The following is an 11,241-nucleotide window of genomic DNA, read 5'->3' as shown; positions in this document are numbered from 1 at the left end:
AAAAGCACCTTGCAAATAACAAGTACTTAACCAGTGTTTTTTGAATTAGAATTTTCCAGACTAAAGTTTAGAGGATGAGAACTTTCCAACCACACACACACACACACACACACACACACACACACACACACACGGTCACAAGGCCAGGACATAAATTCAGGCTTTGCGATTTTTAATTTATTTCTCTTTACTTTAAACTCTGCTTGTCCAGATGAAGGGTTAGGGCTAGGACAGACGCCCACCTCAGTTTCACTAAAGCCAGACTCTTAGGGTTCAGCTGTTACTTACACCCCTGTCCTGACAAGGGGCATCGAGGTTGAGCGGTAGAAGGTGGGCTTTGGAGTCCGGAAGACCTTTATTCAAATCTTGCCATTGACACCAGCTAGGTAAATCACTTATCTCACCCTAACTTTCTCCATCTGTCAAATGGGGACAACAAGTCACACCTATTTCATAGGGTTGTTGTAAGGATCAAAGAAGATAATGTGTAAAATGCTGTGCGAACCTGAAAGCACGCACTAGAAAACACTTTGAAAAGCGGGGAGAGCTACAGAGGGCAAGTTGTAGCACTGACGTTGGTCAAGTAATTTCACCCCTCCAGGCCTGGGTTTCCTCACTTACAAGACCAAAGGGGGTGGACTGGGTGACCTCAAAGGCTGTCCACGGCCTGAAGGAGAGGATAACCGTGCGCGCCTCATCCAGCTTAGTGAGAAGGGCATGAGAAGATACTTGAGTCACCTCCGCTTCCGAAGGGCTCACGGTCTCCACTGATTAGGATTTGACAGGCCCGCTCAGGGTCCTGACGTGCAGGCTCGGCGGGTAGGGCCAGGGGCGGGGCGGGCGGAAGTGCCGGGATGATGGTTTGGGGCCATTTGCATCCCAACTGGGTGTAAGGATCCCCTGGGCGTTAGGTTTCTGTGTGCACGGCAGGGTTTGGGAGGCTCGCACGTAATTAGGTTTTGGAAGTGGCAGGGTTTGGGGAGGCTCTCGCAGGCCGTGCTCCCGGGCGCACATCCCCGTATCCCCCGCCTCATCGGGAGCGTGCGGGGCTGCGCCGAACATCAGCAGGTAAGGATAGCCGTCCTTTGGCGGCCGGTCACCGCGGGGCGGGATCCGGAGAGAGGCTCTGCCCGTTGCAGCGTCCATTGCCCGGGCCCCGAAGCTCCCGGTGAGGTGGCAGCAGCTGCGGCCGGGCGGGGATCTGCATCGAGAGGGGGGCGGGGAGGATGGAGGTTGCCTAAGCCGGATCGGCGAAGCCCCGCCTTTCTTCCTCTACGTGCCCCAGTTAGTTCCCAGATCCCCTTCTCTAGGGGATGGGCCCCCGCCTCTGCGCCTCTGCAGAAGAGGGGCTGGAGTTGGGGAGAGGAGGGTCAAGGCCGGGGAGCATTGAAACCTGAGCTAACCGGCTGCGGGAAGGCTAACAGCGGAAGGCAGGCCTCTCTCCTGAGCTCACAGCTCTGGGAGGGCCTCCTAGGGAGGTGGTAGCGCCCCCGGGGCTACTCCCTCCTTTTATCTCCTCTGGTCATATTTCAGATCTGCTTTTCTTCGAGCCAGTTCCAGCAGTTGGTGTGACAACAACGCCTCCAGGACTATGAGTGTGGGCTTCGTTGGGGCAGGCCAGTTGGCTTTTGCCCTTGCCAGGGGCTTCACTGCAGCAGGTAGGAGAGGCACCCTTCAGGATGGACTCAGAGTTAGGGAGAAGTTACACTCAGTTACCCCAAGCTCCTCTGTGTGTCGAGGAGATGAGACGCCTCAGAATTTAGTAGTTGTGTGACCGCAGGCAAGTCACTTATTGGTTCACCACGAGTGGGACCCGACTGAACAAAAACAAATCTTAATGAACGGAGAAGCCCAGGGGAAAGGGATGATGCCAGGAATAGGAATGGTTCCAGTACAGGGTGGGGCTGGGGTGTGAGGAACAGAAATACTTGTCATTGACTTGTAGGGTTCAGAACTACCCTACCCCTTGCCACAACCGAGGGCTTTGAACTCAAAGATCTGTGTCTTCTCTAGGCATCCTGGCTTCCCACAAGATAATGGCTAGCACTCCTGATATGGACCTGCCCACAGTTTCTGCACTCAGGGTAGGTGTAAATGGTAGGGAGAAGGTAAGGTGGGCAAATCTGTCCCCCTTCAGTTGCTTGACTCCAGGATGGTTCACAGATAAGCCAAGTTTCTGGTTTGGCCCAGTTTCTCAGTCTCAGGACAGAACCTTAAGGAGGCATCCTTGGCAGAGGTTGCTAAAAAGACACATCTAGCCTGTCAAAGAAACTTATTAAAGTAGTATCTCAAAATAGAGAGGCAGTGTGGCATAGCTTATAGAGAACTGGCCTTGGAACATCACCACCACCACCACCACCACCACCACATTTTTAGAGCATTTTTACCTCTGTTATTATTTGATCTTAACAACAAGCCCACGAGGTAGGGTGCTGTGATCATCAGATGAGGAACATGAGGTTGAGAGAGGACCTGTCCAGGCCACACAGCTAGTAAGTGTCTGAGGCAGAAGTCGAATTCTGGTCTTCCTGACTTCAAGTCCAGGATTGTATCCACTGTGCAGCCTAGCTTCCAGGAGGACCTGAATTTGGCCTCTGAGACATACTTGGCTGTGTGACACTGGGCAAGTGCCTAGTGGTCTAGGGCAAAGCTTCTTAAACTGTAGGTAGCTGAGGGGCCAAGTAACTGAATGTGAGGGTCATGAAAATTTTGGCAACAGGGGTGGCTAGGTGGTGCAGTAGATAAAGCACTGGCCCTGGACAGGGAAAAGGACACTGAGAGGTCACCTCTCTAATCCTGCAAACTCTACCTCTTTAAATGCTGCCTAAGGTCTTGTTAGTTTTCATTATTTCATTTTCTTTCTATTTAAATCTTTTGTTTTTACGGTACTTTTCTTTCCAACTATATTCCTTCCTCTTTCCCTACTCAGAGACAAAGAAAAAGAGAAAATTTAAAACAAACCAACACATCAACAAAGCCTGATAATAGATACTTTATTCCACACCCATGATCCCCTGCCTCTTTAAAAAAAGGGGGTACGTTTTCTCAGCTTTTCTGTGGGGCTATTTGGTCCCCATGATTTCATAGCATTCAGTTTTGTTTTGGTTGGTATTGCTATAGTGACTGTGTGTGTTGTTTTCCTGGTTCTGCTTACTTTTCCATAATTTGTTTGGCCAATTCACTAGTGAGTGGGCATCCATCTACTTTGTTTCTAGTTTTTCCGCTCCCACAAAAACGGAATACTATGAATTATTTGGTGCTGTTTTTGGCTGCTACCATCACATTGTTGACTCAGAGAGAGCTTGCAGTCTATTAAAATGCCCAAATCTTTTCGCAAGTGAACTGCTGTCAGGCCATACCTCTTATATTTGTTAAATTAATTTTGTGAGCCCATATATTAAGACTTTGCATTTAAACCTATAAAATTTCATCTTATTATATTTGATCCATATTATAGCCTGTCAATATCTTTTTGGATCCTATGTCATTCAGTGGATTAATTACTCCTCCCAGATTTATGTGGTCTGCAAATTTGCTAAGCATGCCATCTATGTGTTAATCAAATTCAGTTAGTCAATTGACTAGCATTTATTAAGGTCCTAGTATGTGCCAGGCACTGTGCTAGCCTGAGGATACAAAGAAAGGCAAAAACCAAACTGAGTAGTCTCAGAGGGAAGGCACTAAGATTAAGGTTTCTTGTTGAAGGTTTTTAGCTGGGACTTGAAAGAAGCCAGGAAGTCAGGAGACAGAGGTGCAGAGATAAAACATTTCAGCCATGGGAGACAGCCAGTGGAAATGCTTAGTAAGGAGATGAAGAGTCCTGTTTGAGTCAGTGCCAATGGATTGCTGAACTTGTTAAACAGCAAAGAGCTAAGCACAGACCCTATAGTCACTCCACTAAAGCCTTGCTTTCAAATTAACATTGAACAATACTACTTGATTCCAAATCTAGTGCTCTGTCCACTATGGTACACTGCCTCAAGTAGGGTTAATGTTTCTAGCATAGGGAATGGCCTTTGTTCCTAGCTCAAAATTCCATTAGTAAGAGCCTTCAAGCAAACTCCAAACCCTAACAGTGAAAGCATCAGTGACCTAATGGACAAGTGACTCTAATGCTATTACCAGCTTTGCCTCTAACTGAGTGATAGGGCTAGTACTGGTTCATTGCTGTGTTCAAGCTTCCATCCATTCAACAAATGCTGATAACTTATCATGGCATGCAAATACTTTTGGGTTCCTGCCAGCAGAGCACAAGTTCTGTCTGGTCCTACGAGGCTGGAAAGGCTTTGAGCATGTCCTGGGGATAAATCATGTCTTCTATCTAAATATCACCTTGGCTTGGGGAGAGGAGGGTAGAGACTCATCACTAGCATGTTAACCAACAAATGAACAATTCTTTGGCCCTGATGAGCCGTGATACTAGGTGCAGGGGGAAAGATACGGAGAAAAATGTAGCACATCCTTGCCCTCAGGGAGCTTACAATCTACTAAGGAGAACAAAACAAGTAAACAACTATACAGTTAGGACATTAAGTGGATAAGAAGAATATAAAGTGCTGTGTTGATGAGATAATGTATATAAAATACTTGTAGACCTTACAGCACAATATAAGTGCTAGTTATTGTGATAATGATGATGGTGATGATCACCTGAGGCATCATCCTCAGATTATCAACCATATTTCACAGAGTCGATACTTTACCTGGCCAGGTGTTGTGGCATTCCTGGCTCATGATAGGATCTTAGTGAAGAAACTTATTTTCCAAGGAGTAGAACAAAAAGCCACTTATTCTCCCCTAGGAAGGAGACCTCTAACATCTCTTTCTTCCCTCCTCTCCTTCATTTTATCAGCAGCTGGTCCCTTTTTCCAGTCCATTAACAGCAATATCAGGAGACTGAGGGAATGAGGGCATTATGGGAAGATACGGATACTAAATTTGGTTTCTGCTGATTAGAGAGAGGCTAGGCAAAATCCATTCTTGTCTACAGCTAGACTAGTGACTGTCTGTCCCTTTTGAAAGTGTCCCGAGTCTATGTAGGCCATTCTAGCTCCTGAGCCTAATTCTCAGTCCATGAACCTGTTACTTCCTGCAGAAGATGGGTGTGAAGCTGACCCCCCACAACAAGGAAACAGTGCAGCACAGTGATGTGCTCTTCCTAGCTGTCAAACCTCACATTATTCCCTTCATCCTCGATGAGATTGGGTCTGATATCAAGGACAGACACATCGTGGTCTCCTGTGCTGCTGGTGTCACTATCAGCTCCATTGAGAAGGTACCACAATTCTCATTCCAACCCCTGAATGGGAAAAGGTCAGAGTCCCAAGGTGCAGGGGTGGATGTGCTCAGTAACTGGGAAGTGAAGGAGTTTGGAGTGGCAAGCGGGGATGAGAGGAGGCAGCAGGAAGTCAGAACTGGGAGTTTAACATTATTTCTCTCCTCAGAAACTGACAGCATTCCAGCCAGCCCCCAAAGTCATCCGATGTATGACCAACACCCCTGTAGTAGTCCGGGAAGGAGCCACAGTATATGCCACTGGTACCCATGCCCTGGTGGAGGATGGGAAACTCCTGGAACAGCTAATGAGCAGTGTGGGCTTCTGCACAGAAGTGGAAGAAGACCTGATAGATGCTGTCACGGGACTCAGTGGCAGTGGCCCTGCCTATGTGAGAGCTGGAACAGAGTGGGACTAAGGGAAATGAGGGGGTTCCTGATCAATTCACTTCTTTCTTTTTTAAGAACTCTTGGGAATGGGAGAAATCTCTGGGTTTGTGGGGAGGAGGGGGTATATGCTAATTTGGGACTTGGGAGATCAGTTGCTCAATAAACACTGGGAATACAAATACAAAAAAAGAAAGATAGTCCCCGCCCTCGAGGACCTTACAATCTATTGGGGGAAGACTCCTTAGCTAAGGAAGATGGAAAGAGGGAAAGAGATGGAAAAGTCAGAAATCCCCAAGTAATACAGACAGGTGAGAAAAGAGATGTTTTGAGCTGAGCAACCTGACTCCGCTCTCCAATAAAAGAGACAGAAGATAGTAAAGAGGCAGAGTCCCAAGGATGATGGGATTTTGTAGAATGATGAAGTTTTCCCAATATTGAGCTACATGGGGCATGGTGGGAAGGCAGGGAGAGAGGCTAAGGTCTAGTCGCTAGCCTTCAGTAGTCCTTCCTGGCTGGGTCCTTGGCCAGGCCTCCTGCTGTGGGCAGAGCTGACAGGGGAAAGGTGGGTTCCCTGGGATTATTTCCGATAACTTTAGGGAACAGAGGGACATCAGGGTGCTTCCTCCCATCCTTTTCCATTCAGAGCATACTGTTTCCTCTGCAGGCATTTATGGCCTTGGATGCACTAGCAGATGGTGGGGTGAAGATGGGCCTCCCAAGGAGACTGGCAGTCCGCCTGGGTGCACAGGCCTTACTGGTCAGTATCCCTGCCTCTCTCCTTCAGTATTTTGTTTGCAATGAGTTATTACAGGGTTCCTCTTGTGCTATTCAGTTGTAGTCCTTAGGTGAATATCTTGGAGTGAGGGTGGTTAGGGGAGGTCTTGGGGAAATAAAGCCCTTGGCTCTCTAATGCAGGGGGTCATAACCTGTCATGGGGTCCTTTGGCAATGTGTATGTATGTATCTATGTAAATTAATACATTAATAATTAATATTACTGTATTATAGATAATATTTATATAGTATGTATTATCTTTTTGTTTGTTTGTTTTTGGTTTTGTGGGGCAATGAGGGTTAAGTGACTTGCCCAGGGTCACACAGCTGGTAAGCGTGAAGTGTCCGAAACCAGATTTGAACTCAGGTTCTCCTGAATCCAGGGCCAGTGCTTTATCCACTGTGCCACCTAGCTGCCCCATATATATTATCTTAATACAATATACTAAATATATTGATAATATATGATTAATTAATATTTTATAAATATATTAATATATAAATGTATGTGTAAGTTCATGGACCTCAAGTTAAGAAAGCTTGTCTTGAAGGTTTTGTTCAGGGAGGCAGTTCTCGGTTTGTGACTGTATTCCTTTCTCTGATTCTTGATCCTGTAAGGGAGCTGCTAAGATGCTCCTGGACTCCGAACAGCACCCCGGACAGCTCAAGGACAATGTTTGCTCCCCTGGGGGAGCCACCATTCATGCTTTGCACTTCTTGGAAAGTGGTGGTTTTAGATCCTTACTCATCAACGCCGTTGAGGCCTCCTGCATCCGGACCAGGTGGGTGTAGCTCTCCTTCCCTATCTCCTGGTCCCTCCACCCCCAGGAATAGGCACCCAGCCCAGGCTTGCCCCTCCCTCCTCATCTGTAACTTTCCTGTTGTCTTCATGTTTTTTCAGTGGTTCAGCTGGTTTATGCATCAACTATATATGGATTACAGGAACAATCCCTTACCAGATATCTCCTTTGCGTTGGTACAGATGGGGCGAGGAGAAGGAGTTAGACAAACACATCACTTTCACATTTTGTTCTTTTTGTAGTTAGGGGCAGGACAGCAGTTTTGGTTGTTTCAAGTCCCATGGACTGAGCCATTCTTTTTTTATTATATTATTTTTAATTTTTTTAATCATAAAAGTATTTTATTATTTTCCAGTTACACGTAGAGATAGTTTTCAACATTTGTTTTTGTAAGATTTCTAGTTCCAAATTTTTCTCCCTCCCTCCCTTCTTTCCCTCTCTCCCTCCCCCCTTCCCAAGACAGAAAGCAATCTGATATAGGTTATATATGTACAATCACATCAAACATATTTCTGTATTAGTTGTGTTGTAAAAGAAGAATCAGAACAAAAGGGAAAAACCTCAAAAAAACAAACAAACAAAAAGTAGAAACAGTATGGTTCAATCTGCATCTAGATTCCACAGTTCTTTTTTCTGGATATGGAGAGCATTCTCCATCGTGAGTCCTTTGGAATTGTCTTGGGTCATTGCACTGCTGAGAAGAGCCAAGTCTATCACAGTTGATCATCGCACAGTGTGGTTGATACTGCGTGCGATGTTCTCCTGGTTCTTGAGCCATTCTCTATGATGCTTTCCCTACTCTTTCCTTCAATTGCAGTTCTTTTTTTTTTTTGGTTGTTTTGGTTTTTGTTTTTTTGAGAGGCAATTGGGGTTAAGTGACTTGCCCAAGGTCACACAGCTAGTAAGTGTTAAGTGTCTGAGGCCGGCTTTGAACTCAGGTCCTCCTGAATCCAGGGCCGGTGCTTTATCCACTGCTCCACCTAGCTGCCCCTTCAATTGCAGTTCTAATAGCACTGCGCCCTGACCCCCTCCTATCCTCTCTGCAGGGAGCTGCAGTTCATGGCTGACCAAGAGAAGATCTCCCCAGCTGCCATCAAGAAAACCGTCCTGGATAAGGTGAAGCTGGAGTCACCTTCTGTTTCTACACACTCACCTTCCTACAGAGTCAAGCTGTTTAATCGCACCCAGGCCCCTGGGGGAAAGAAAGATTGAGATGGGTTGGTCTAGTCTGTTACCTGCAACCCTTCCCTGCCCGCCTGGTACTCACTCTCTTTGGGCTCCTCGTCACTTCTAGTCCCTTGTAACTCAGGGAGAGGTGTCTCTGTAGCAGTCATATCCCCGCATAAGGAAACTACTGTTAAATGTCTTTATATCAGTGTAGAGATGGGCCTAAGTGCATTGATTTAACCAGATTTAAAGTAATCTTTTCTCTCGTATGATGAAAGACAGAAAAGCTAGGAGTAGCTTTCAGTGGCAGTGCCAGTGAAGAAACCCTGTAACCACTTGAATTTGAATGAAAGGTGTCAGATTGCACTTGTGGGTTGTTTTTTCTTAAATTGTGCTATATAGATACGATTGTCTTTTTAAATAGGTTGTTGTTTTGTTTTGTTTATTTTGGTGGGGCAGTGGGGTTTAAGTGACTTGCCCAGGGTCACACAGCTAGTAAGTGTCAAGTGTCTGAGGCCGGATTTGAACTCAGGTACTCCTGAATCCAGGGCTGGTGCTTTATCCACTGCGCCACCTAGCCGCCCCTTTAAATAGTTTTAATAACATGGAGTTCTTGCTAATTTTGTTTCAATAAATTACATTTTAAAATTTTTAGTGAAGATGAATAGAAAAACATGTTTATACCTCTTCTATGAACCATGGCTAAAGCTAAAGCCAGCTATTCAGACCACATGGGCACCAGCCTTATTTATCTTCATAGTGGAGAAAGTCCATGAGGGAGGGAAATTACAGCCTAAAGGCCCAAACTTGCAAACTTAATTAAAAGATGAAAATAATTATATCATAATTCCCGGTTAGTATTCAGGCCATTGGTCAGATGAATTTGCTGTTCAGCTGCCTACAGGTCCAGGATCAGGTGTCTTGGGGGAAGGGGTAATCAAAAAGTATTGGTCTACAATCAGGGGTTGGGCTCACATTCCATTTGGATTTACCACCAAAAAACCCCACCACATATTAAGCATTGGATACCTAGTCTTTAGGACATGTCAGACTTAAGATGGGTTGATTCCAGTGAGCCTCATTCATCCTGTAATGTCAGTGTTGGTCTTCTATCCTCCTCCTGCCTAAAAAATGTGTTTATCCCCATCCTTCAAAAGAAGGGAAGTCTATTCCCTTCCCAATGGATCACTCATCCCACAGGGGTGAGTCAAAATAAGAAGGGCTTTTTCTCCGCCACCATGAAAAGCCAGAGCTGTCCTTTTCCTTCTTAAAAATTAGCTCCTCAATCCCTATACTTTAGCTTATGGTAGATATTGATTCATCTCCCACACTAGGCCTTGGAAATACAAAGATGAAAAAAACCTGTTGCTGCCCTTACAATTTGTAATTTAAGGAATTTACAAGTTAGTAAGGAGAATAATGTGCTTACACAAATAAGCTATAGTATGATTGTTAGAAACACAGCTCAAAGAATCCAAGTAGGCAGTACCAGTTGGCCAATCAGATTGTACAAATTACATTGACTGGCCTTAATCTTATTATGGGTAAGAAGGTCAGTTACTCCTTAGAACAATGCTTATATAAACATAACCTGTCAAAAACAAAACAAAACCCAAGTCGGGGCTTGAACTCTGAGTCACGTGGGGACCACCTTGGGTACTTCAAAGTAAACTCGAAGGCCAGCCTGATTCCTATAAAACCTAGACCCTGCTCCAAGCCCTGCTCAGGCCCAAGGCCCAGGAACCTCAACTCCCCAGAGCCCCACGAGCTGGGCAGTCCCCTGCTGAGAGGTTGGGGGTATGTGTGTAACAAAGCTATAGGGCCTGAAACCAGACCCACTCTGCCTTTAGGGCTCTGAGAAGAGTCCAGATATAATCTTTTCTCTCATGATTATGCAGAAACTGCTGCAGAAGATATTGGGGGCGGGGGCTGGGAGAATGGAAGCAATCAGGGAATGTCATGACTATAGTTATACCTGAGCTGAACTTTAAAGGAAGGGATACATTTGAACAAAGATATGGAAGGGTATCATAATGTGCAAATGCTTGGAGTTCCAAAAATGGCTGCCAGTCCAGTTGGATCATAATACTGAATATGTGAAGGGGAATAGCACGAAATACATTTGCAAAAGAGGGTCTGACTGAGGTTGTGGAAGGCATTGCATTTATTCAGCATTTGACAAACACCTTTTAAGTACAAAGGACCAAACCATATGCTGCAGATTTAAAGAGAAAAACAAAATGGTCCCTGCCCTTAAAGATGTTTACATTCTTTCCGATACCAGAAGAATTGATTCCCCCACCACCACCAAAAAAAAAAAAAAGAATTAATTTTTTATGCTGTAGGTAATGAGGAACCAATAAAAGGTTTTTATCTGGGGAGTAATGAGATCAGGGCTTGCATAAAGAGAGGGTAGTTTGTAGTTTTGGTAATACAGTGAATTATGGTTTGTGAGAGGAGAAAGACTGTAGGCAAGGAGAACTATTAGGAAACTATTAAAATAGTCCATCATCATCAACACTGACATTTATTAAGTATATACCCAGCACTATACTGGGAGCTGGAAGAGAGATCAAGTTTAGATAATAAACAATTCATAATTCCAAGGAGCTAACAGTCTGGGGTGGAGGTGGGGGAAGAGGGAGAGACACTAAGCTATATAGATATAATAGAGAAGTCCAGTCACTGCTGAACATTTTATAAATATAATCTTATTTGGTACTCAGAAAAACTGTGATATAAGTATTGTTGTTATCCTTATTTTATTATAGTTGAGGAAACCAGCAAACAGGCTAAGTGACATGCCCAGAGTCACACAGCTAGTTAAGTCTCCAAGG

At 45.1% G+C, this 11,241-nt stretch overlaps 1 protein-coding gene across 3 annotated transcripts; it reads left to right on the top strand.

Moving 5' to 3' along the window:
- The first annotated feature begins 843 nt into the window (after positions 1 to 843).
- On the top strand, positions 844 to 8,770 carry PYCR2 (pyrroline-5-carboxylate reductase 2). 3 transcript variants are annotated; one of them, XM_044003470.1, is made up of 8 exons: positions 844 to 1,068; positions 1,534 to 1,658; positions 2,014 to 2,084; positions 5,096 to 5,275; positions 5,445 to 5,666; positions 6,329 to 6,421; positions 7,056 to 7,219; positions 8,284 to 8,770. In XM_044003470.1, exons 2-8 carry the CDS (start codon positions 1,592 to 1,594, stop codon positions 8,447 to 8,449), a joined length of 963 nt encoding a protein of 320 aa, XP_043859405.1. In that variant the 5' UTR covers positions 844 to 1,068; positions 1,534 to 1,591; the 3' UTR covers positions 8,450 to 8,770. The 3 variants fall into 3 exon arrangements, with proteins under 3 accessions (XP_043859405.1, XP_043859406.1, XP_043859407.1); XM_044003471.1 differs by lacking the exon at positions 844 to 1,068 and having other exon boundaries at positions 1,298 to 1,658; XM_044003472.1 differs by lacking the exons at positions 844 to 1,068; positions 2,014 to 2,084 and having other exon boundaries at positions 1,298 to 1,658.
- The last annotated feature ends 2,471 nt before the right edge of the window (positions 8,771 to 11,241 follow it).

This window comes from Dromiciops gliroides, chromosome 4 (genome assembly GCF_019393635.1).
Source record: "Dromiciops gliroides isolate mDroGli1 chromosome 4, mDroGli1.pri, whole genome shotgun sequence".
NCBI lineage: Eukaryota > Metazoa > Chordata > Mammalia > Microbiotheria > Microbiotheriidae > Dromiciops > Dromiciops gliroides.
Note: the sequence above shows the minus strand (reverse complement) of the source record. Positions and strands in the feature narration are given on the sequence as shown.